This window comes from Orbicella franksi, chromosome 9 (genome assembly GCF_964199315.1).
Source record: "Orbicella franksi chromosome 9, jaOrbFran1.1, whole genome shotgun sequence".
Lineage (NCBI taxonomy): Eukaryota > Metazoa > Cnidaria > Anthozoa > Scleractinia > Merulinidae > Orbicella > Orbicella franksi.
The window spans coordinates 10,393,797-10,420,594 of record NC_138153.1 but is presented as its reverse complement, the minus strand read 5'-3'; the positions used below and the strand labels follow the sequence as shown (position 1 = coordinate 10,420,594).

At 39.1% G+C, this 26,798-nt stretch overlaps 1 protein-coding gene and 1 pseudogene across 2 annotated transcripts; both read right to left on the bottom strand.

The window, feature by feature from the left end:
• Positions 1 to 2,376: 2,376 nt before the first annotated feature.
• On the bottom strand, positions 2,377 to 7,656 carry LOC145498384 (microfibril-associated glycoprotein 4-like). The gene is made up of 4 exons (XM_081478312.1): positions 6,793 to 7,656; positions 6,243 to 6,357; positions 5,144 to 5,555; positions 2,377 to 3,279 (listed from the first exon to the last, which is right to left on the bottom strand). The coding sequence occupies exons 1-4, from the start codon at positions 7,111 to 7,113 to the stop codon at positions 3,069 to 3,071; spliced, it is 1,059 nt and encodes a 352-aa protein (XP_081334438.1). The 5' UTR covers positions 7,114 to 7,656; the 3' UTR covers positions 2,377 to 3,068.
• A 2,367-nt stretch (positions 7,657 to 10,023) lies between these two features.
• LOC145497570 (microfibril-associated glycoprotein 4-like) lies at positions 10,024 to 14,175 on the bottom strand (annotated as a pseudogene). Its single transcript, XR_014050701.1, has 4 exons — positions 13,052 to 14,175; positions 11,538 to 11,611; positions 11,037 to 11,448; positions 10,024 to 10,297 (listed from the first exon to the last, which is right to left on the bottom strand). The product of XR_014050701.1 is annotated as a microfibril-associated glycoprotein 4-like (transcript).
• Positions 14,176 to 26,798: the final 12,623 nt, after the last annotated feature.

The window sequence follows — 26,798 nt, the reverse complement described above, 5'->3', positions numbered from 1 at the left end:
TTCAGCCTCTGTGAAGTTTACACGACCAACAAATCGATCAGAGTCGCTCAATTGACACATGTGCCTTCCAGCGTTGTTCTTTTTCGATCCAAAGTTTAAAGACTTACATCGCTCATCCTGTACGCACTCAAAACGACAAGAACTTTCCGAATCCACTTCTTTTTCGCTTATCACGCTTCCATTCAGCTTCCAACCTTCTATTGGTCGAGCAAAGTTGACCGCTTTGAAACCGGGCTCTAAAATACGGCCTATTCCACATACTGCCGTAAAAAGGAGGCATATCCCCCAGGCATTCATGTCTTGTCAGGCGAAGAATACAAGCAAAGGGCTATGTCGAGTTATACTGATTCAGTCATAGTTCAGTTTTGTAAGATGGCAGGTGTAGAGGTATGTTGACTAAAAGCCATTTATAATTAACTGACAACGCTAATTTTCTGCAGCTGATTTCAGCTACTGGACCTTCTTCAGCACTCAAATCAATACTCCTGTTTGTTTGTTTATTTGCTTGTTTGTTTGTTTGTTTCTTATTTTCTTGAAAAGATAATTTTAAAAAATGATCGCTTTTCTCTTTTTAATTTTTTTTTTTTTTTGGACTGCACCTCTCAAGTTTTAAAATTGTCGACATTTTAAACCTAACTTTTGTTGTTGAAACTGCGGTAATAAATGCCCCCCTACTGGTAAGAATTTGTTTTCCATAATTAAAGTTTCTCAAATTATGCTTTTAATTCCTACAATTCGACGTTTCAAGTCACAGATCTTTTAGCCATCCGGCACTACAATGAAACATCCTTTTTTATATAAGAATATTGTTTTTCCGGTCGAGGCTGAACATTCTTATTTTCCTACCGATTTTAGGCTGAAAACATTCTTGTGAATATTCTTAGGTTATAGCATATGACATTTCTGTTTTCGAGTGTATTTGGTGTCTGGATGATGTTAAAGTAACTTTGGAGCCAGCCTGCAGGCATTTAAGCCTCATATGACACACATAACTTCTTGCACAAAAGTAATTAGCATCGAACATACGGCTAGTGCCGTTTTTGTTGCCTTTTGGGTAATTTTGCAGTTTAGACGGAAAGGAAACATTTTGCACGGTTCAGTTACAAATACACAACCGTATTGTATTTACAAATTTTCAACACACAAAATTATATTCTTTTCAAAATCTCAACCTCGGTTTTATTCTTAAAATAACATTCTTAAAATTTCGCAAATTTCAGCCTTGATATTCTTGATTGTAAAATATATTCTTAAAAGTAAGAAAGAGTTGCTCACCTCTGATCACTTAATGAATGCTGTACTCCTCTACTGTGACGAGCATGATCGTCCCTAAAAACAGAGCTTTCTTGGGGGGGGGGGGGGGGGCGCAATTTCCAACAGATCCGAGCGTATTTTTGAGAATTATTATTATTGTCTCGAATTCTCCCAATTCTCCATGTGTTTAGATAAGGCTACGTAAACACGGAAAAAGTGCTCTATTGCTTACAGACTGTGTTCGTTTACCTGGCGCGAATGAAAACACAACCAGCGTTGGACTGCATGGCAGTTGACAACCTTCTTTGCAACTGGAATCTTATCAAACAAGGATTTTTTTCCTTTTTCAAAAAAAAAAAAAATGCTGCAATCTTAATTCCGTAAAGAAAAGAATAAAATATGGGCTGCTTTAAGGATGATCCAGAATTCTTCAGGGCGTAAAATAATTTATGGGTTCATTTGCCAATTAGATTATTCGCTAGAAACTTCTAAAAAGTCATAACTCAGTGATGAAGGTGCAGCCCGATTCAGCTATCGAGTCAAGAATAATCCACTGTTTTAATTAAGAAAAAGCGACTAGTCGCTTAGTGCTAGAAACATTACATATTGGCATGTTTACGTTCAATTAAATGAGAGATGAACACATGCAGCGCATGACGGCTGCTTCAAATATTGATTAACGCCTAGGATTAAATTATGTTTGTCAGCTTGCATACTGAGCTTCTGCAAAGTTCGTCTAACACAGCAACCTGGCACGCTTTTAGAAGCATCAAAACAGAAGTTTAATAAAATAATTCCTTATTTCTTGAAGTAAAGAGAAGTTTAATTAAACTTATGCTTTAACTCCTGCTATTGCAAAATTTCACTTGATTTTGGTCTCGGTTTTTGTTTTTTTGTTTATGGTTTTGTTAATATTTGAAGTTGTGCTTTCAATTAATTCTCCAAATATTGTCCAGAAGCATAAACGAAAACATTAGCAAAACGAGAGAAAGCAGCCGTCATTTTGTTTCACAACTGTTCAAACGTATGCCACTCAAGATTTATTGCAGAGTAGATTGTGAGTAGCGTGGCAAATGCGATTACTGTCTTAGAATAGAACGTTAACACAAGTGTTAACGGGAGCACATGAGTTCTAATCCCGTCGGGGACTAAGGTCCCGTCAGCAGTGGTGCATTTTCGTTTGAAACTCGCTTACGTTGGGTTTTCGCCTACCGTCTACACTGAGGCGTTGGAAAACGTTTGCATTTGAAAACGCTGTCCAGGGTGGATACATTTCAAAACGGAGCCCTTTCGTGTTGGCCAGGTGGACAACAAACCCGGAGACTTGCGAAACTAAAGTCGTTTCAGCCAATCAGAACAAAGACAAGCAAAAATAACAAACAAGTGAACAAAGAAGGAAATCATAGGATTACTTGCAATTTTGTTATTTATTGGTAGAATGTTTAGAGTTGACATAAAGAAACTGTTTCCTGAAATAGGGAAAACAAAAATAGTCACAAAAAAAGAAAAATTCGGATTTTAATACAAAACTATTACTTCAACTATTACGATTGCTATCCGAGATAGAAGCGAACATTTTCCTCAGATCATAGTTCTGTGCTTTGAAAACGAAACACTCGACCTTCGTTTTTCTCCCTGTTCTAGCTCAGTGGCACTTTGTCTTCGTATTTGCTCACAAACAAGAAATAGGTCGACACAAAGTACTTGTCTCAATTTGACTATCAGTAGATTAAAAGCTGGAACAATAAAATTACCATTGTACCAAATGCACTTGTAGAAAATTAGGCAAAAACTTCGCTTAGAATTCGGCCTAGCTACTTCACTTTCATCTCAGTACGTTTCAGTGAATATTGCCATCCCCTGAAGGCCTTCCAGTTAACACCATCAGCATCAGACGAATGAGCTCCTTTAAGATATAATCCGTTGAGGTTGGATTCATGACAATCCTTGTACCACCAGGCTCCTTTGTACAACTGGGCACAGATATCTGTTGTGTCATTATCTTTCGTTGAAAACGGTGAACCACTAAAAGAGAATTTCAAGTATTCTAGTCAAAATGGTTGATGATTTTCGTTCAAACATGAACGATTTTTTACTCAAATTTTGCATGCTCAAATCAACAATGGGGACCTTGTTTCAACGTACATTGTATTGAATAGAATGTTTCGATACACCAGGAATGAAATCTCAGGGTTCTTCGATTAAATTCTAAAAGAACAAAGTAGCAAAAAAATTGAAATTTAACGACTTAAGGTTACAGTATACCTTCAGGGGTGTCTCGCGTGCGAGCGATGTAGCGCGTGCAGTTTAAGCTTTAGATACCTAAACCCCTATATCAAATTAAAGCTTATAGAGCTGGCTATCAAACTATACCAAGAATTGTGAAATAAAATGAATTGTCGAATTTTTCACGACCACTAAATGAGAGCGACCGAATCACCTTTCGAAAGCTACAAGTCAAAGCGAATTTCGTTTTTCGCCAATGTAATTTTTTCCTCGGCTTCAGGGCCCAAAGCGCTTTAAAAACGTGTCTGCGTTTTGGCATATTCAATTGCAGTAAAAAGTTACAGAACAGTTTCGAAATAGGATTTAAAAAATGTGGAGTAATCGTACAAAAATCGCTCTCGAAGAAAAGGTATTTCGAAATTAACAATTCCCAGACACACTTTTTTAGTTTATATGTTAAGCTAGCTACTGTTCAAATTTGAGGGCAATTGAACAAATTCCCTTTGAGTTAGAACTCTTTAAAGTGTCTGCTTCAGGTGAAAAAATTTATTCGAGAAAACAGCGCTAAGAAAAATTTTCTGCTTCGCAAACAAACTCCGCCCACAAACGCCTTCAACTGGGTTCTCAGATAACTGAGCCAATCAGTGCAGGGAAACTTTACTACCGTTAACCTCCTGGTGAAATTTACGCGCGAATCTCTAAAAAACTCTTGTGTTTCGCAATGCGCTCAAGGAACCGAAGGCGGAGAGGTAATTTTTCTGTAGCTCGGTTTTTCTTGAAGCTCAGTGGTCTGGCAAAATGGGGAAGACTAAAAAGGATACGAACGCTAGAGTGGCTGAGCGAGGAAAACAAACAAAAGAAAGCGCGGGGAGCAACTGTGTGTGGTCAACTGTGCATGGATAATATTTCAAATGGTCTCAATGAGTCCGGCGATTCGTCAATATCGTACTCATCAGAAGAGTCTCTGTCAACATCCCTGTTATTGCTGTCAAGTTCCGAAATTTTTACAGAACCTTTCTTTTCTCTTTCCATGAATATTTTGCCCGCCTTATACGATAGCTATAGCTTCATCCTCGAGGCGAACTTTCACTTCTTCACTCCTTGATGTATTTTCATTCGTTCTTCGCTGTTTTCGCTTTTTCGAACTGGTCCATGGCTTCAACGTGGTCTATGTCTACTTATGACTTAATAGAGTTACACCTAATACCAAAAATGCTGGGTAGTCAGTACAACAATGCTGATCAACTGAGTAGTCAATTCGTGACATCCATACAGGCAATTCCCGCGAATACGTCTCGGTTGATTGCATACGCACCATAGAACTGTCAATCAAGAGGTACTCTTTTACTTCCGGTGAAAACGTAAAACGGCCATTTCTCCGCTTATATTTAGCCTTTTTCAATTTTTTTTTTTCAGAAATTAGAGATTATTCTTCGACCACTACTTTGACCCAAAAATCCAAATTTGAAGAAAATTGCCGACCCGAAGGTATACTGTAACCTTAAACGAAGATAAAACTAGACAATTTGCTCTTTTATTAAAGGACTGTAAATGTTTTATAATAATCTTAGGTCTATGTAACCTTTGAGGTCTTCTGTGGCACCTAGTCACAAAAGGGATAGGTAACGAGTAACAGGTTTATAAACCACAACAGTTCTCTTACTTATGGACTGCCATCGAGTCACCAGCAGTACCATTGTATCCTCCAATCACAAGCCGGAAGTTGTCTTCCTCGTCTGCAACCTTAAAAGTCGTGTACTCAGCATATCTGACGTCGTCTTCAAAATCCTCCAAATCGACTCTCAGTGAGACGTTACCAGCAGCCGTCAAACGGTGAATGTTGTTGTTTCCGAGCCAGAACTCTCCCTTCAGATTTCCAAAACCATTTTTGTAGGATTCCCATCCAAGAAAGAAGTCAACAGAGCCGTCCAAGCGCCTCTGAAAAACTGTCCAGCCTCCGCCGTCCGTGAGCATGTCACACAACACTTGCATTGGTTTGCCGCCATCTGGATTGATGGTGTACACGCCACTGGATGTGAAACCATCTTGAAGAATTTGGGCGCAGTTTTTCGGTTCTGTTGATTGAATTAATCAAGGAAGTGACAACTTCCTTGGATTCGTGGATGGATTCGTGTTTCAAAAATTCATTCTTCATGTTGTTGATGTGAATAACTCATTTTGTCTATATACACTAACGAGAAAGACACAGACACAACGATATAGCCCAGGGACTTTTAGATCGGCAGGGACCTCATTCTTATCTTAATGCAAAAAATGCCACCCGCATATAAGCGTACACTTAAGTTTATTTCGTGCTTAACATCACATCTTCAAACAAAAATTGCCAAGTACAATACCGCCAAATACGAAAACCCAAACCCACATCGTCAAAAAAGGGAAGGTGTAGCTATGTTTGTAGAGCCTTATATGCTGAAATTAGCTGCGGTGCGACCAACGCTGGGTGCAGAGTTACGCACCCATCTTCCGAGGTAAAATGGAAACCTTCCCTCCTTCTCGCTTTTGATTGGAATGATGCATTGACTCAATTTATGCCACAGGACCTGGAAGTAAATTCTCGCCTTGCATTTTGGGCTCAAGCCCGAACTCCTGACCCATTGGGTCACTGCGCTTCATACACATGGTAAAACTTAGAATTCAACCATATTGTAGAGATCAAAACTGATTTTTACCGCGAAAATAGCATTGCCATTAAATATTACATTATGTTAACTTTGACCCATTAAACGGCCGGCATGACTTACTACATGGTTTTCCTGTGTGGCCTTCAAGGCAATTGCATCGCAAGCTTTTATCTCGAGAGTCAGGAATGCAGACTCCATTTTCTCCACATGGCGAGTTCTCCGACTCACAGATGCTCTGTTCCAAAATAAACATTAACTAGCATAAAAACAATTTTTTACGAGGCAAAAATCAGTATCTAACATGTAGCATTATCTATGTCTCTCCTTCGCACGTCCGGACAATTTGTGTCGCGGAGCGTTTCGGGGGTTTCTAGTTGTCTTACCGATGTGAACAGTACATTGCAATTTCTAGACCACATGCGATCCTCTTCCTTTCTTTTAACAAATAACAACACTAGCTCTCTAACAAATAGCATTTGATTAAATCTTCCTATCGAATGTGCGATGGTCCTGCAAATCTAGATCTGAATACCGTTCTGAATAAGAGCAACAGAGGCTCGGTCTTTAATCTCTGGTGAAGGTTCTCATTTCAATGCAGTCCACAAATGTGAGGATCGAAAAAAATATGAAACTCGTCATTAGTAAGTCATGTTAACTTGTTCATAATTACCTTTATTCCTCTATAACGGAAATCTCCAGCCTCTGTGAAGTTTACACGACCAACAAATCGATCAGAGTCGCTCAATTGACACATATGCCTTCCAGCGTTGTTCTTTTTCGATCCAAAGTTTAAAGACTTACATCGCTCATCCTGTACGCACTCAAAACGACAAGAACTTTCCGAATCTACTTCTTTTTCGCTTATCACGCTTCCATTCAGCTTCCAGCCTTCTATTGGTCGGGCAAAGTTGACCGCTTTCAAACCAGGTTGTGAAATACGACTTATTCCATAGACAGCCGTACAAAAGAGAGATATTATCCAGGCATGCATGTCTTGTCGTGCGAAGGCGGAATACAAGCAAAGCGCCGAGTTAAGTATTACCTAATCAGTTTGCTAAGATAGCAGGTGTAGGAGATCTGTTGACTGAAGATCATATGAGGCAACGCTAAATTTCTCAAACTGATTCAGCTACTGGAGTTTCTTCGTCGCACAAATTGTTTGTCTGTTAGCTATTTTCTTGAATGTATAGTAAGAAAAATTAGTTGCTTTTACTGCCTTTATCTCTATCTCCCAATCTTTTAAATTGTTGTCATTGAAAAGTTCTATTGTTGAAACTGAGGTAATATTCCCCTTCTGGCAAAAAGCGAAGCCCTTGTCAGTCAGAAATTAAAGTTCCTCAAATAAATTATGCTTTTAATAGTTTCGCGCGTACAATTCGACGATTCAGGTCATCTCTGCATGCCGACTCTACAATGAAACATGAATACACCTCTGGCTCCCTAATAAATTTTGTACTACCCCGTTGCGATGAACGTCATCACAAAGTAGACCACAGCTCTCTGTGGTGTTATTCCCAATAGTTCAAATATTGAGCTAGCGTTGTCAGAATTTGACCGACATTAGCACGTTTGGTTTGTCACTTGCTGAAAATGATTTTATTAGCAAACATTTTATTGCTGTGCGTAACGCGAGCGAAAGCACAAGAAGCGTTGAACTGGCAATTTGCAACTTACGTTGCAACAGGAATCGTACCAAACAAGATTTTTTTTTTGATATAAATGAAAACCGCTACAATTCTATGCTTTAAGCAGTGGCGGATCAAGGGGAGGGATCCCTCTTATTTTGGTGAAAAAAGAAGAAGTGACTGAAGGAAGAAAAGCCAGCAGGGCAAGTAAAACAAAACTGCCCCCCCCCCCCTCCCTCCTAGTTCAAAGTCTGGATCCGCCACTGTTAAGGATGTTATGGGGGATCTACATTTATGCCGGTAACCGATCCATTTTCCAATTAGATTATTCGCTCGAAACGTCTGTAATTTCAAAAGTTATGAAGGCAAAACCCCGAGACAGCTATCACGCCAAGAAATCGAGAGCAAATAATCTGGTTGTTTTAATTAAGAAAAAACGATTAGTCGCTCAGTTTTAGAGACAATTCCGAATTGGTATGTTTACGTTTAATTAAATGAGAGACGATAAACAAATGCAGCGATTTAAGTCTCCTCGAAGCACGAAAACACTGGTTCTTTAGTCTTCGCTTAGTTTGGGATAATTTTTTGTTGCCTTAAGCTTCTGGAAACAAAATCTGGATATAGCTTTCTACCCACTGCATGAGTTTTTGTCCATTTATTTATGATACTAATCTTACTTGCATTACTAACAATACTAACAACAGCAACAATTCTTACAATACTAATGATACTTACAGTACCAACATTACTTGTACAAGTTTAAAATACTGCGCATTGCTTACTATACCGAAAGATGGCCTACATAATACTGATGCTACTGAACAGTTTTTTTTTTTTTTTTTTATAATAGTAATAATGAACTCTATTAAACAAAAATCAGCTACAGAAGAAAAAACCGCTACAAACGTACTTAAAATACACTTGTTACAAGATAAATTCTTGCACAATAATCTGCCGTGAAGTTCGAATCTGTTTTCTCGGAATGAGTAATTTTCACCTTAGTGAAAAGCAGTTTTAAGGAGGATTTAGGGTACTGACCTGAAAATTTTAAGCAGTTGAAAATTTCAGCACAGTTCGTGCCCATTCGATTTAATGAATTGATATGAATGAGGGGAATTACCAAAGGCTTGCTAGAGAAAAAGTGACCCTTAATATTCACCTTGTATTTCAGGCTGTAACTTACTATGGTTTCTTTGAAATGTGATTATTTAATTTTGCAAAATCATTCATCCATATCAACGATTAGTTGATCTTCTTTGAAATAACACATAAAGTCCATTCTTCATTTAAGTTTACAAAGAAAAATCTTTTTTCAAAAGCGCATAAGTTTTACACCGTAGATAGTACCTTTGACAGCCTGGTGTCCAGTGCCAATACTGCACACAAAAACATTCGCTTTTCGCATTTTTGGCTCTTAACCTTCCCGTGGTATGTAGTTTGCTGTGGTTTGGATGAAAACTGCCAGTGTTACGGGTTACAAAACAAAACGTTCTGCTTTTTACAGGTAAAGCCCCGTCTTTAATCATGCATGTTGCTGGGGTGTTTCAGAGCCATCTCAACTTATCGATCGAAATTATTTCAGGTGACTCTGCCTCCCGTTCATCATTTTTCGAACTTCGCAAAAACGTTTACCTTACGATAACATACTCATCACAATTTGATAATGAAAAACACATGTTTCACCGAGCCCTTTATGAATTATAAGCACTTATATTACAGCTACGAATTCGTTGCGTTTCTAAAAGTTTGTATCATTGTTACAGTACTTGGCCTTTTATGTCATGAAGATAGCCACAACTTGTCTAACCCTTTACTCCCCAAGAGTGCAAATTGGCACACAACATCATAACTTTGTGGATATTTGATAGATTTCTATGAATTTTTGCCACGAAAATTGTCTTGTGAAGATCTGCTCATTGAAGTCAAAAAATTTTGACTCCCTCCTATCCAAGACATGGTTGACCATCCCCACAATTTTTTAGTTCCTTTTTTGGGATGCAAATGGAAGGCAAGACTTGTTTTATATCAAGCTATGCACAACGAGCTGCTGAATAAGCTATAGTTTAGGGATATACTTAATATAGTAGAAGATTGATGCATTTTTGAAGTCGTTCATTTTCCTATTTTAAAGCAATTTCTCTCAAAATGTCTACCTCCCTCATAGCTGCTAATGTCAATTCTTAAATGAGCTGATTAGTGGCTTGCAAATGGCACATTGTACACAGGGAGTGTCTTTATTTGCCGATTTGGGAAAAACTGTCGTTCACCTTAGGGGGTAAAGGGTTAACAGTGATCAGGGCGTTTCTGTGATGTCAATATTAACTTGAACCAACATTTATAAACTTCACTTTCATCTCGGCACGTTTCAGTGAGTATTGAAACCCTTTGAAGTCCTTCCAGCAAACTCCATCACCGTAGGAAGCATGTGGTCCTCCATGGTACAACCCGTTGAGATTCGTTCCGTGACAATTCTTGAACCACCAGGCTCCTTTGTACGTCTGAGCACAGCTATCAGCATTGTCTGAATCCTTCGTGGAAAACAGCTGGTTACTATGAAAGAATGAAAAGAAGTTCAGGTAATAATAATGGTCTTCATTGAGCCTAAGACATATGGTATAAATAGACTGAGTTCTCATTTGGAGACAATTGTATGCAATTAGTCTGTAGTAAAATTCGTTAAACTTGTTTTCTTTGTGTAAAAAAGCTGGTTGATATAATATTTCCAGTGGAGGTCATTTGATCGAAGATCCCTTTCCCCTTGACGAAGTACCGTTGTTAAAGTTCTTAATGTACCTTTTGACGCCAGGCTTGCTTTGCAACTGAGTATAAAATATAGCTGAACTCTTAGTTAAACAAGGAAGTCTTCCCAAAGACTCAGATGCTACTAGCGTTGGTTTTTAATTATACCCAACTGTATCTGTTCTAAGGTAAGCGCGGTAGATAAAAACAGATAAATTCTGCATACGAGCCAAGTGACCCGTCAGGCCGGAGCTTATCCCGGTTTCTGTAGCATGAAGCGACTAGGAATATTTCTACTCCCCCCTGGATGCGATGCTAGTCCATCGCAGGGCTACCCCCAACATTAAATTCACAGGTACCCATTTGCACACCTAGGTGGAGAGAGGCACTATGAGAGTAACGTGTCTCGCCCAAGAACACAACACAATGTCTCTGGCCAGGGTTCGAACCACGACCGTTCGCTCCGGAGTGCGGTCAAGGTTACTAAATTCAGAACGTGAACTAAAGATACAATGTAGATAAACATCCGTTTCACTTCGTAACATCTTACTTATGATATGAAAACGAGTCACCAGCTGTACCAATGTATCCTCCAATCAAAAGCCGGTACTTATCTCCCTCGTCTGCAACCTTAAAAGTCGTGTACTCAGCGTATCTGATGTCACCTTCAAAATCCTCTACGTCAACTCTCAGTGTGACGTCATCAGCAGATGTCAAACGGTGAAGATTGTCGTTTCCAAGCCAGAACTCACCGCACGGATATCCAAAGCCGTTTTTATAGGAGTCCCATCCAAGAAAGAAGTCAACAGAGCCGTCCAAGCGCCTCTGAAAGACTGTCCAGCCTCCACCGTCCGTGACCATGTCACACAACACTTGCATTGGTTTGCCGCCATCTGGATTGATGGTGTACACGCCACTAGATTTGAAACCATCTTGAAGGAGTAGAGCGCAGCTTTTGGGTTCTGTTGATGCAAAAATAATTTCAATTGAAGTGTCCACTGTTAATTAGGCTCAATCCAGCAGCAGGAATATCATGACATCTTTAACTTACTGCATGGTTTTCCCGTGTAGCCTTCACTGCAATTGCATCGTACGCTTTTGCCTTGATACTCAGGAATACAAACTCTCTGTTTCAAAAAAAAATAAATAAATGGCACAAAAACTTAACTATACGTCAACACAAAACAAATGCTGACGGCTAAAGTATTTGTAAAAAAAAAATGCTGAACACTTTAAGTCGTCTTGCACTCTTTTTCTTTTTGAAAACGTCTACCTATAAACCAGTCAAAGCTGAACCGAGACTGAATGTGTTTACTATTTTAGCAATCTGAACTTTCGCAGGAGCCCTTGGCTCCTGACGTTCGACGTTCTTAACGTGTTAGGTTCTTCAAAATTTTAGTGACAGCATTTTAACTAGGAAGAGGAAACCTCCAAAAACCAACACTGACGAAAGCTCGCGAGAAAAGAAAATACTTTGGAGTTTGGGTGTGTTTGACCAGGTGGGTTGGCTTGGAATCCTGTTCAGTAGCATATCGTTTGCCTTATGTCGTCACATGGGCAATGATTTCTATAAACTGTAGTAACAACTTTGCAAAAAGGCTTTTGAAGGCGTAATCAAGATTGTGTGAAATATAACATTTGAACACGAGAAAAAACTTGCAACATTGTTTTGCACGATGCAAAAGCCACTGGAGAAAACAGCCTGAACGTACGTTTGCTCTTTGCGTGTACTTAAACGTTTGGTTAATTACATCCTTTAAGCTTCTTATTAATGCCTTGCGGCCAATCTGGGCATCGTATTCCAACGTGGTGGCGACCATGTCAAGCATGAAAACAATAGCTTCTTATCAAGACAAAAAGAAGTGTGGTTCTGCCCAGATGCTGGGCAATTTGCATTCCAATGTACCTGGTGATTAAAAAAAGGGTAGTTATCGAGCGCCACCCTAATGAACTTAATGTCACCTTTTTTGGTCATTTACCCTCTTAGAATATTTTTATTATTATAGTTTAAAGGCGCAGGTAAACATGGCAGAGGCCAGTCTCCGTAAAATTAAGTAATTGGTCATTTCACGTTCTCGCTTTGCAGACTGGACAGCTGAGAAATTCTGAGCTATTATACTTGTAATTCTATAAATAATTAAAATTCCTTTGGTGACGTTACAAGACACGTCTGTCAACTCCTGGTGCTGGCTTATGCTTTCTGTGAATAATAGTAATAGGCCACTTTCGATCATGATATTAAAAATCAACTAGATAGCCAGGCCTAGAGCACACAAACAAAAGAAATGAATAAACGTGTCTTTCGATTTCCTTTCTTTGTGTCCTCTAGGCCTCAATGCCAAGCTGAATTTTAAAGTATTTTAATTCTTAAAAGCTTTTTTTTAAACGTTACTCGTTTTCAGTAAAAAGCGCTGACTGACTGTCAACGCATCAGTCCTCAGCTTGGTTGTTTCTATGGGGTAACCTGCGAATTGCTGCAAGGAAAAGTTTGCAAAGTACTTCTTAATAGTTTATTAGAGAGGGCCTCCTCATTTACCTGTAGGCCGCGAAAGTTAAGTTTGCTACAACTCTATCAATAATTCTTCCTAAGAGAAGTTATCTCGTCCATAACCTACCTTTATTCCTCTGTAAAGGAAATCTTCGTCTTCTGTGAAGTTAACACGACCAACAAATCGATCAGAGTCGCTCAGTTGACAAACTAATCTCCCAGAGCTGTCCTTCACAGTTCCAAAGTTGTAAGACTGGCATCGCTTATCCTCCAAGCAATTCAACCGACAAGAACTTTCCGAATCGACTTTTGTTTCGCTTATCACGCTTCCATTTAGCTTCCATCCTTCTATCGCCTTAGCGAAGTCACCAGCTGTAAAATTAGGCTGTGAAATATGACTGATTCCAGACCGTACGGTTGTGCAAAGGAGCAATATCACCAAGATATCCATGTCTTGTCCGGCAAGGGAGATAAACATTTTGACCTAAATAGGGGATTAAGGCTGCAGGCATCTCATTTAAATTGGAGTTGTGAGGTTAGATAATTTACAAGACAATGCCTTCCTGATCCAGCTGATTTTAGCATGTATATTTTGTTAGATTTTGGTACAGTTTGTTGAAAGACGACAGCGGTTAGTTATGTACATGTTTGTATACCTTTTTTTAGTTTTCCCCTTACTTCTCTTACATATAATTGACGAGATTAAACAAAACAAAAAACGCTTGTTTGGTATTTAAAACGGGAACACTTAAGCAGGTGGCCCCGAGAGAAGAAGTGCGTTTAAATATTGAATAGGTAATGTTTTGTTCGTCACTTGCTAAACGTGTCAATATGTTTCGGACAGCACTAAAAAAGTTGAAACTGACCTCATCGTAATAGCACAACTGATATCCAAAGTTAAAAGGCTTCCGAATACATGACTGATCATCACAATTATATACATAACTTAAATACAGCCTGAAAAAATTCAGGCCTGAACGGAATTCGAACCCATGACCTCTGCGATACCGGTGCAGTACTCTACAAACTCAGCTATCAAGCCAACTGGGAGCTGGGGCCCGTTTCTCGAAAGCCCCAGAAACTTTTCGGGCCCGTAAAGCCATTTTGTAGTCCATCTGTATCTAATCAAAGTGCTCTGAGAGCAAACTCGTGAATTGAACAAAAGAATTAAGATATTTTTTGGATTATGTTTAGTATTATCTGGTTTAGGGAATAATGTGGTTGATTTTCATATTTAGAGTACGAGCAGTAGTTCAGTATTCGCTAATAAGGTACCAAGGAAACAAAGTAACATTTGGATAAGAAGGCATTACAACTGAAACGATCATACAATTACATTTGACAAGGGTGGACGAGGTCATGTGTTTTAAACATTTATCATTCTTGTTTCTGGTTAACCAAGAAATAGTTGGCAGTAAATGTGGTTGAAAAGTGAACATTGGAAATATTTAAAAATCAAGGCAATACTGTCTTAATGAAAACATTAATCATTCTCCCTTTATGAAATGAGATAAACAGAGACGAGAAATGAAAAGTCTAGGCGGTATTTTCATTTCAAGTTGCAACAAGGTAACGAGGAAACATGGGTTACTTTCCTTTGTCGAGGGAAATTGGAGAAAATTAAGCAAAAAGAGAGGAACAGACTTCCAGCTCATGTAACCAATATAGGTATGCCGATGGTGAAGTATCCACAGCGAAGAATATCTAGTTCTATTGCAGCCTTAAGTTTCACTGGCTTTAAATACTATGAAAATGATTGGAAGAGAAACTAGCCTGAGAGAGCATCCGGGTTTTTTGGGCTCTTGGTTTTTCTTTTTTTTTTTTTTTTTTTTACATGAAACAAGAGCAGAAAAAAACACGCCCTTGCACGCTAAAGAAAAAGACAAGCGACTCGATTGAGCCACGCGTTTATGAGCTAGGCGCAATTCAACCGGAAGTCCGATATTTTCGGACTTCAAATCGGATCTCTCCACGGTCGCTCGTTTCCCGACCGCTGGTTAAGGGGAACGAAGACTCTTGGTACAAGCCTGTTAGCATTCCAGTGGAAACCACCAGCTAGTCTGTCCGCAAGAACAATTTGTGATATCACCGGAGATTTCGATCTTATCTGATACTCAGCGCGTGTTTAACGGCCAGTGCGTAATTTTAGCAATTTTGACCTTCAGGTTTGACTTGTAATACTTGATAAACAATTACACTGAGGCCTCGTCCACACTACGCCAGAGAAATTTGAAAACGCAGCTTTATTTCTACGGTTATTTCTGCTGGCTTCATGTTTTAATGTGGACGGAAAAAAATTTCAAAATGGAGCTTTTCCAAAACGATGACGTCACGATTTCCTCAAACACAAATCCAAAATGACCGGTGATTGTTGCGTTTTCAGATTTCTCCAACGAAGTGTGGGCGGAAAACATTTGATGTGTTTTCAGAGTGATTAACACTCTTTTCAAATTTCTCCGGCGTAGTGTGGACGGGGTATGAGTGTTTGCAGCTCCAGGGTAACCATTCAAAGTTAATGCTTACATAGACCAAAACATCCCGCATGAACGCCTCCAGATAGGCTTGCCACAAGTAGACTTCTACTTCTATAAATGAAGTCGACTTGTTCCGCTTGCTCGGATTCAAATTTAAAATTTGTATAATTTTTGGCACGAAACATGGGTGTGACGTAATGATTCCCAGCCTACCCCTAATTCCCTGGAGTTTTTTTGAAATATTTCAGAGTGAGCGTAAGCAGAAAAATAAACCATATGCCTAGTAACCACAGCCATGTATAAGATCAGGAGCCAGATAAGATCAGATTTTAAGACATCGTTTATTTAAAGTTGAACAAATGACGGGTCAAAATTTAAAAAAAAACAAAAAGAACTCAACTTGACGTGTATTATAATTGATCAGAAAACAAGAAATTATATTTTTTCTTTGCCGCGCGACAAAAGCCGAGAAAATTGAACACGCAAAAACGTGTTAATTATTGACTTTGGAGGACAAAACGAAACCGAAAACAACAAAATTTCGATTCTTTTACTATAGCGGATAACCTTTGAGAAAACACCGGAAAATGACAGCGAAAAGACATATCTAAAGTACAATTTAAAAACAAGAAATCAGATAATTTCTTCGCGTGCGACAAATAATGCAGCGCAGTGAAAGAAAGATGAAAGTTATAAATAAAGAAGACGACGAAAACAAGCCAATTATTTTGAGACAAATCGCACTTCAACTGTGCTAAATTAGTGCCCACTTAGTTTTTTTTCTCAGGAGTTTTGTAGTAGCTGAATAAAACTAAAAAAAATGTATTTGAACGAAGCGAATAAACTAAACAAACACGGCTGCGGAGGTCGCCGTCATTAAATATGCAGAAATCCACGGTGCAAAAATATTGTTAATTTTAAAAACCTAAAATTCCTAAAGAAAGGTAATCAAGTGAAAGAAACATGACAGGAAGTTCAATAACAATAAAGGTTCATTCAAGATGAGACAAAAAAAAAAACCCTAACTAAGAGCAAAAAAATGTTCAAAATTTCGCAGACGTGCTTCGCTGCGTGACACCATACTCAAACTAATTCTTTAGGCTAAAGCGAGAGCTTGAGTTTTTATCGGCCGTGGCTTTAGTAGTCGTTCAAGAATTAGAATTAAACTTCGAAGAAATACTGTGCATTACCACTTTTGTTTTCTAAAGTCCAGGAAGCTGCTTTAAATCCGGGATCTGTATTCAAAACCCATTTGAAAGCGCAACGACTTTATAAACACAAGGTTGTATTTACCCTCAAAAGCATGGGTGTCTGGAAAACCCGAATAGCGAATAGCGAATAGTCGCGAATGGCGAATAGCGAATAGTACCGAATAGTGCGAATAGTCTCGAAAAGTGCGAATAGTAGCGCACAGTCGCGAAAAGTGGCGAATAGTGACGAATAGTCGTCAATAGCCACCGCTTTAGATTTAATATCCAGCGTTAATTAATTATCCCAATAAGCAACAGAATTTCAGTGAATTTATTACCTTTTCTTCTCCGGACTCAGGCTAGTAGGCTGTCCATCGCCGACATTAAGAAAACAGAAAACACAAGGATGACCTAATAGAGACGTATTTACGCTTTTGCACCGGTTAAAACAGAAGAAATTACGTTATAGAAACTGTGACCTTTTGTCCTGATAAGCGTCTGTGCTTTTCAGCGGAAAAATCCCATCCTAAGTTGCTACGAGGTTGACTGCGAGATACTGGTTACCCTGTTTGCCACTATTTGCCACTATTCGCCACTATTCAAGACTGTTCGCCACTATTCGCACTATTCGTACTATTCGCTATTCGGGTTTTCCAGACACCCGTGTCAGAACTTTCTGACCCCAAAACTATAGCTTTGACTCCTTTCTCGTTCAGGCTGGACACCTGGTCTTCCATAAAGGAAATCGAAGGAAAAATAACAAGACAAACTGTCTCAACAACTTCTCTTTCACCATGTTCAAAAAATTCCAACACGAACGGCCTAATGTGGAATGTTAAACTCTCTTCAGATCCAGTCGGTGATCACGACGACTAATGTATCCTTCAACTACTACCTTGATTCACTCCGATTTCTTCGAAACCAAGCTTCTCGAGCAAAACATCTTGTTTCAGCTTACCTGTGTTGTGTGTAGCTTGCGAAGAGCCCCGGTGCAAAACGTGTCACGAAGACCTTCCCTCAAAACAAACGTTGCGACTCTATTTACCGACGAATGAACACATGTGACCTCTAAGCTTTAAAAAAGGCACTGTCGAGCGTCAGAAAAACCCACGAATGCCAAATATACTCACTGAGAGTTGCTCGGTGAAGGACAAATTAACCTCCAGACAATCCTGGTACAGACTCGAGCCCGCCGAGTTATCAGCGGTTTAATTAATTGTTATACCGTTTGTTTTCTCATCCTTACTCACGTGATGTTCACATAGTACAGAGGATAGTGGTCAAGGTTGCGGGAGCGATAGGTTCCATGATCGACTCCGGGTGGATGGTCAACCCTTATTTTTTATTTTATTTTATTATTTTTTTTTTTTCGCTTTCTTTTTTCGTTGTTTTTAGCGATACAATAAATAAATGCTCTGTGTTTATATCATTTCGCTCGCTATATGCGCATTTACTATACCGTAACCGTACTTCAACGACTTCCGTTTCTGTAAAATCCATACGAAGTCCGCATCCAGTGAGAACTTGTGCTGCTCATCAATTTTACGATCCTCGATGTTCTCATTTTCGGTGGCCGAGTCTTCTTAAACTTATATCTTTTAATTTCGGCCTTTAAAACAGCTTATTTCAATTAAAGATGAACAGCAATTTAAGAGTGAATGCCTACGAAAATGGACCTAAATCGCCTATCAATGGCACAACTCGAAAAATTGATTTCGCTTGTATTTTGTCCATAGATAGGTCCTAGTAAGAATAGAAATGTACCATAGTTAGTTTCTGCTAATACAGCTTTCTTTGGTAGAAATACGCCAAAAACGATTTCGACCCGATTGGGCTCAAAATCTACTTCCGGTTTTGCTGAATTTTCCGAATATTTGATTGCTTCGCGCTCCGCAGAACAGTTACTTGAGAATCTTTCAATGGATTTTATATTAAGTTCAGGTCTTCGTGGTATGACTGAGCGAAAAATAAAATAAATCAAAGTTAGTTTTGAGCCCGAAAAGAGATCAAACTGACACGCAAAATTTTACAGTGTGTCGCAAGAGAATTATTACTTAAAAACATCGCCATATTTTTCTATGGGCTATAACTTTAAATACCGTAAAAACACTTTCTACGGGTTAAATATACACCCACCTGTTAGGCTATCAAAAAACATCTCTGGGCAAATGGTTTCAAGTCGCCCGCCTTGGCCTGTGTTTCTCATAGATTTTGCCCAAAATCCGCCGTTGGAATGTAAACAATAGGGACCTTAAGATACGAGGACGGGAAGGCCAGGACGGCAACGGCAGTGGACGCGGGAAACTTTCGCGGGTCCCGTCGTGTCGCCAAAAACAAAATGCTTAAGATGTGCATTTTCGCAAAGTACGGCGACGTCAATAATTGGAACCTCGTAAAAGCTATTCACAGAAGCAATGACATCCATTAGACTATAAAAGAGATGATAGAAATCTTATCCTATTAGGCTTAAACGATAGTGAACAGCGATGCTGAATTTCTTTTTCTTTATAAGCGAAGCAAACATCTGTCAATATTTTGATCGAGAAACCATAATTTCCGTATGAAAAAATTAAACGAACAATCTGATCGACCTACTTCAGATGGCTTTTTACCACTAAAGCGTTTGGGAATTCTGTCGCCGAAGAATCCTGACTTTTGTTGAACGTTTCAATTTCCATCTGTAATTGTAACAAGCATTATAAAAATCAAACAAACGTTGCATCAAATTCTGGGTAGTATAAAAACAACAACTAAACATCAGTTTGAAAATGTGTATTTTATTTGCTCGATAGATGCTCCATGGCATTCATTCTTACAACAATTTATCAACTATACTTACACTGTTGTATTCTCAATGCATAGAGTTTGTATTGAGCTTGCACACTCGTGATAGCGTCTGCACAGTGGCTGCAGAAACACAAACGAACAGACGAGGAATATTTTTACTCACATTCTCGTATCTCAGCGTAGTATTCTACACTACAATCACGAAAACTGTGAACGCTATAAACATTTCTATCAATATAACTGAAAATAAAGTCGATTGGAACAGTTATCGGGGCAAAACAAGTGCAAAATACTCACGTCTTCGATACGACGGCTAGTCGGGCGAAATGGCGTCCTCGACGAGATGAGGACGGAGAGAGATTAGGCGAGAGTTCTCGTGCACATGCCCGGTTGAGTCAATTTACTTCCGGTAGCCGTCCGCTGACGCGGATAGCCACTCTCGAGTAAAATATTCGTTTCCAGCAATCCGATGAAAGCAATTTTTGAAACGTTGTGTGGATAAAATAATGGAAAATGTTTTTTTTTGTTTAAGTTAGTATAAATATATATATGTTTTTTCATTTGCATTGCAACACCCACGACATCCCTGATAAAGAACGTTTCTACAGTACTCCGGGAAATGATTTTAACACTTGTTTATTTTATTGATTTCACTGATAACTTACAATATAGTGGCAGTTTTAGAGATACACTTAACCAATCCTCTATGGTTTATGGCAATTGAATCATTGACTGACAAATAAAGTCAAGTGGAAATACCATAATTTCTATAAACTACTAACTGCGTGATGGCATCTCAGCTCTTCTAGCTGTGTAGAAAATTTGTACCTACACAATATGCTCAAACTCAGCTAGAAAACCTGGAATTTCTTGAATTGAATTAGCCCAGAAAGAAATTGCGTTTAAGTTTCGATAATACTGGGAAAACTCCATCTTTTCTACTTTGGTTGTTTGATCAATTAACTGAAATTTGCAGATCATAACACTGGTAGACAAATAAACATTACAGTGGTCGATCTAGGACTAGGTTTACACTAAAAGAGTTTTTTTGGATTCGTAAAAGTGCCCGGATTCATCAATTTTAGAGTATTCGGATTAGTAGGGGTTTACAGTGAAAGGATATTCGGATTCTTAACCGTTTACACACGACGATAACTCCGGGCACATTCATGATGGAATGGTTAACAAGCAGTTTGTTGCCTCGACAACGAGAAACAAAATGCCTCCGAAAATAAGGCTAGGGGTAGGTTGAGACAGTCTGAAGTTTTTCTTTCAACTCGCTGACCACGGTACTGTTGTCCATCATGCCAGGTCCCTCCAGGAAGTTATTCTGGTCTTTACTTAATATCTAGAACCGTCGAGGTTTTCGATCGTGCCATCGTCGTCATCTGCGCAGTAAAGTATAAATTGGGTTTCTGAGGAGTATGGCATTACCCATTATAAAAGTGATTACCTACACCTGAAACAGCACGAGGTAATCACCCAGCGACCGCCATCAAATGGCCATCAATGTGCCTACGACTCGACTACGACTGGATCATGTAATCCGCCATTTTCGTTCCACCGCAAACTCAAAAGATCACAGGCGGAAAAATATGCGGATTCGAGAGAAAATCGTTTACACGACAAAACTCTCCAGATTCAAAAGTTTTCGGATTCAAAGTTCCCACTTTTTTCGGATTCGTCCACTTTTGTGTAAACGGCAAAATCAATCCGGCACTGAAACGTTCCGAATTCATCACGAATCCGGAACAATTTCCTCTAGTGTAAACCTACAATCCTGGCCATAAGTTGTTGGGACACCTCCCCCTTTTGCGCGCTAAAACCCTCGATTTCAACTACGTCCTTAACGTTTTAGAACAAAAGATGAATAGAAGCAAGTACAATTGAACCCCCTCCACCCTAGCAAAGTTGCATGAAAACGAAGCTATTCTAAAGACTAGATCGGATGTGGGAAAAAAGGAAAAAGGGACAATAGAAAGTGGTTAGACAGTTGTGTTGGAACCAAACGCGATTGCTGAAAAGTCGCTATTATTGGAATAAGACGTGAATATCTATCTTCTCGTCTCTTTAGTTCGAGAATACTGTTCTAGGAGGCGAACAATTCTTGAAACGTGGCTATTCTGAAGCTGTTGTCAAGGATTTTTTTTCTTCAAGATTTTTATCAACATTGACAGGGGGAGGGGGGTAGGCGGGCTTGCGCGGTTTTGGTCTTAAGAGAGGCTGCCTGTGAAGTCATCTGCCGTAACTGTCCCAACACTTTTGACCAGGATTGTAGTCTTAAATGAACAGCGAACATCCATCTTGTTTTGTTCGCGGAAGTCGGTCACGGAAGAGCGAATTTCAATGAAATATATATATAATTTGATTAAGCAATTAGCCAAAAATAGGTTGGCCGCCAAAACAGTTTAAGGTTTAGCCTAACTCTAACGTTAAGTTTTAAGACTAAAGAAAAAAAGAAAAAAAAGCATTGAGCATTTCAGTTGTTTGAAACAGAAACATTCGCGCACAATGAACTATATGTATAGTACGTGCGTAACCTGGAAAGCAATCCGTCCAGCACAGTAATTGTTCAAATTAACAGTTTACCGAGACACTCGCACTGTCGATGCCTCTTATTTATGATTTAAACTTTTAGGATTTCTTTACTTTACTTTTTCCGACTTTTTAGCAGGAGAAAAGGCACTAAATGTGTTGTTGAATAAGGTTTAACCGAAAATCGATCCGTCGAAATTAATCAACAAATACAAATTTAATCACTGTAGCGTTCCTTCAGATCACGTAAGGCTACAAACCAACAATATCAACTTGTCATTACGCTTAACAAATGAACTTAGAACGATTTTCTTTCTAGAACTCGCTCTTGTAATTAAAATGATCAAAGAAAGAACGACAGCTTAAAACGACATAGCAGTAACACCCGAACTCCAAGTAAATTGCTTTTAATTGACGTTTTTAATTAACGAAATTTCCAAAGCGATGACTTTCAAAATATTAAAGTTAAAAGTGGTCCATTATGTTTTTCTTTTTTCACCCAAACGTTCTAAGATAGCCATCTGCGGTTTGTTGGAAACGAATTATGTATTCACGGTGACCGCCCGCGTCACGCAATTGTTTACATTCTCACGGCGGTTCAGGGAAAAATCTATGAGAAGCACAGGCCAAGGCGGGCGACTTAAAACCATTTGCCCAGAGATATTTTTTGATTTTCAAACAGGTGGGTGTACAGTTAACCCGTAGAAAGTGTTTTTATGGCATTTAAAGTTATAGCCCATAGAAAAATATGGCGATATTTTAGTGCTATAATTCGTTTGCAACACATCGTAATATTTTGCGTTTCTGTTCGATCTCGTTTCGGGCTCAAAAGACACCTCGATTTATTTTATTTTTCGCTCAGTCATACCATGAAGACCTGAGCTGAATGTAAAGACCATTGAAAGATTCTTAAGTAGCTGCTGTGCGACGCGCAAAGCAATCAAATTTTCAGAAAATTTAGCATAACAGGAAGAAGATTTTGAGCTCAATCGGGACAAAATCGTTTTTCGCAAATTTCTCCCCAAAAAAGCTGCATTAGCAGAAACTAACTATGGTCCGTTTGTTTACTAGCTAGGGCCAATCTATTCGCCTTAATCACAGTCAGCCATGTTGGATGCAACGTCACCATTTTTCGCATGAAAGCGAGGCCACGCGTGTTGAAACATCATGGCTGAGTCAGCGAGTACTTTGATTTCTTCAGAGTTTTGGTACTGCAATCTGGTGGACATACCGACAACAATATTTACCTGTGACAGTGACAGTGTATATTGGCACGGGGAAGTCTACAACAACAGGAGAGGATGACAGTTCCGGTTGGACCTCCATAGAACTTTCCTCACCAGAAGCTTGGCCGAAAGTTGATGCTATGGATTAAAATGAAAAACATAAAAATACTTCTGATCATTTTGCGATTTTAACCAAGGAATGTTTAAAGAAATACCGACAACAATATTTACCTGTCACAGTGACAGGGGACAATGGCATGCTTACATCAAACAATCGCACTCGTGCACGCGGTGGTTCTCGCTTTTCCTGGGTGATCTTGACCAACAAAAAATACTCGGAACTGCATGCTTCTCCAGAACACGCTTCCCTGTTAAAGTTGTCTGAAAATCCGCTTCCTTAAAGTGTACAGAACATACTCTTGTGCTGTTTGTTATCTGTAGATGGACCAGATCATAATAATTAATGTAAATACATGTGCGCAACAATGGCATCGATAACCTAACCAACTTACCTGGACACTTTTGCCCACGTCTCCCGTATTTTGACAACCCACTGCTTTCGAATGGCTTCATCACTTGGAAATTGGTGAAAGGTATGATTTGGAATATTTTTAGCGCGATTATTTTTACATTGCGGCACGCAACAGTGATCTCCGTTGGGCATAATTGCAGATGATCGCCTAGTCTCCTCGACGCCGGAAGTTGACTTTACACGCGTGGCCTCGCATTGGTGTCAAAAGTACATGACGTCAATCCCAGATGGCTGCTATGCGATAAAGGCGAATGGGCAAAAACTGAGCAAAATCGATTTTTCGACTTGTGCCGTTGTTTGGTCCATAGTTATGGGCACTGGCTCTTAAAAGTAAGCCGCGAGCGTACCTCATTTGCATAATGTTTACAGCCCATCAAGCGAGCGACACATTTTCCCAAAACTCACGATAACTCGTGTTGCGCATGCGCAATTCACGAGTTAAAAACGGAGAAGTGTATACGCCTGAAACTTCTTGTATGAAGGGAACTTCTCCTCGTATTAAGAATATTTGAATAAAACAGCTCTGTAATCGTAAGGTTCGAGATTTTGCCATCGCTTTACGGGCCCGAGAAGTTTCCGGGGCTTTCGAGAAACGGGCCCCTGGTCACATTGTGAGTTTGTAATAAACCCGTAGATGGTGAAGATACAAGTGAATGTATGAAAGATCATATATTTGAACTTCGGAGAAAGATATGAAGACATGATTAATATGAGTAAAATTAGCCTGTAACTGCTTGAGACTAAAAGCCATGACTTTAGCAAAGATAATTGTTAAGAGTCCCTGTCCATAAAATTGGAAAATAACTCGGCAAGGGTCGAAAATTCGATTTCGCTCATATTTTCATGGTAGATAGGCTAAGGCATGACAAAAACTACTGGATAGTTTTTTTGACAAAACATCCTTTTATTTCAAAGAAATATGCAAATTACCAAATTCCGTTAAAATCGTCATTTGACGCACCATTTTATTAAACAAGTTTGAGAGGCTCGCATGCAAAACCACATCATTCTTCCGTCTTAAAAACACTCAGATATTTTTGTGCAATGTTTAAATGCGTACTGGGTTGATTTTAGGGAATGTTGCGTTGTCTTTTTGGGTGCAAAATAATTAAATTTCGAAGACATGTATTTCATTCACTTAAAAGTACTTCGTGAAAATAATTAATTTTCACTATGTGCGAAACCTTCAAATGGATTAAGCTTCTGGTGGTTGAATCGCCGAAGGATGGTGCACAGATTCCTGTAAAAATTTCTTTGGGCAAATGATTGCGAACGACGCGAGAGCTTTTTAAAGTACGCTAAAAATGCAAATATTTGACCATTCCTTCGTCAAATTTCAATTTCCGGGTTAGACGTATATTTTAGCATGCGCCACATGACTTGACCTATGTTAAGTTGAAATAGACACAGAGCTGATAATTTCGATAATGTTCTAACCTCATTTGCTGTAAAAGGCAGGTCCAAAGCCGATTTGACGTGTTTCTCTCACCATTCGTCGCACATAAAGCAGAAGTTTGCTTTTGTTTACATAACGTCCCATGTACATCGCCAACTGTCAACTTATCTAATGGTCGAATACCATGAATCTGTGACCCTCTTTCGACACATATGATCACCACTGCATCTAAGTCAAAAACGGCTAAGTCATTTGTAGATAGTTGCTTGCTTTGCACTACACCAAAATATTACGTTTAATCATCATAGTTTGAATCCTCGTTTGCAGCGGTTCCTTGTTCGTCACGCAATGCTGTCATCCCATTTTAGGGGGTAAGGGTAGGACAATTTCTATCCTAATACTAATCCTAAGGCTCCGTAAGGCTTGGAACCACTGGGAGCACACAATCGTGTTGAGTAGGAAGAGATTAAATTAAGAAATGAAAAGAATGAATAGTTTACCATTGCCCCTGTTGTTATCTTTTACTCGACCACAGCTACCTACATGACCTGTGAAATACTGTAACGCTAAACTCATACCTAGGTCTTTTCGCGCTGTGCAATTATTTTTGGTTTACATGTAATACAGTGGACTACCCTCGGGGAAATAGGTGGTGACCGCTTAATGGGGCTAGCCGCTTAAATAGAGGTTGGTGTACCTTAAATATTTAATTTTTCACTATCGGGTTATAAATTTCTTGGTGAACATAGAGTCAATTCAAGACAATCATGATCGACGTGTGTTTGAATTATCACTCGTCATGCACCTTCAATTTCAGACTCTTATCTGCCATCGCCCTTTCCAAAATAAAGTTTTTGAATTTTTGGTGGCCGCTTAATAGGGGTAAAGACAATAATGAAACCCTTATCGGAACGACCAAATGGTGGCCGCGGAGGTAACCGGTCAATAGTTGTTTTATTTACAGTATTTTACTGACAATAGGTTTGGACTGTATTGACAACAGTCCTCTATTTTCTGTTACAAACATACCAATGCCTCCACTAAGCAAACAAAATACGCCAAACAAAATAGCATTGCCAGGGCTATTTACTCACGTAATTACTAATTAAATTTAGTCTGTTTTTCTCACGAATTAGACACGTTGTGATTTCCTATTTTTATTTCAGCTAGTTCTTGCTTCACTGATCTATAATTTGTTTATGACGATTTTTTTAAAATTCTAGTGAGTACAGCCACTAGCTTTATCAGCTGTTGTTTGAAACATCAGAACGTACAACAAACGTGATTTGGACCGAGACCACGTACACTATAGAATACGATTATTTAAATATACACATATTATTACATATATGAACAAACAGATGAACAATGATTAAATTGTTTCACTTATCCTGAGAGTGCTCTATACAAAATAGATCAAAATGTGCAGCATATGCCGTGACAGCATTGCGTGATGAACAAATAACGGCTGTAAGATAGTGCTGCGCCGACACACTTATCAGCAATGGTCAGCGATCGATCAAACGTAATATTTTGGCGCAGTGCAAAGCAAGCAGCTATCTACAAATGACTCAACCGTTTTTGACTTAGATGCAGTGATGTTCATATGCGCAGAAAGATGGTCACAGGTTCATGGTATTCGACCAATAATAGGTTGACCGTAGGCGATGTACGTCGGACATTA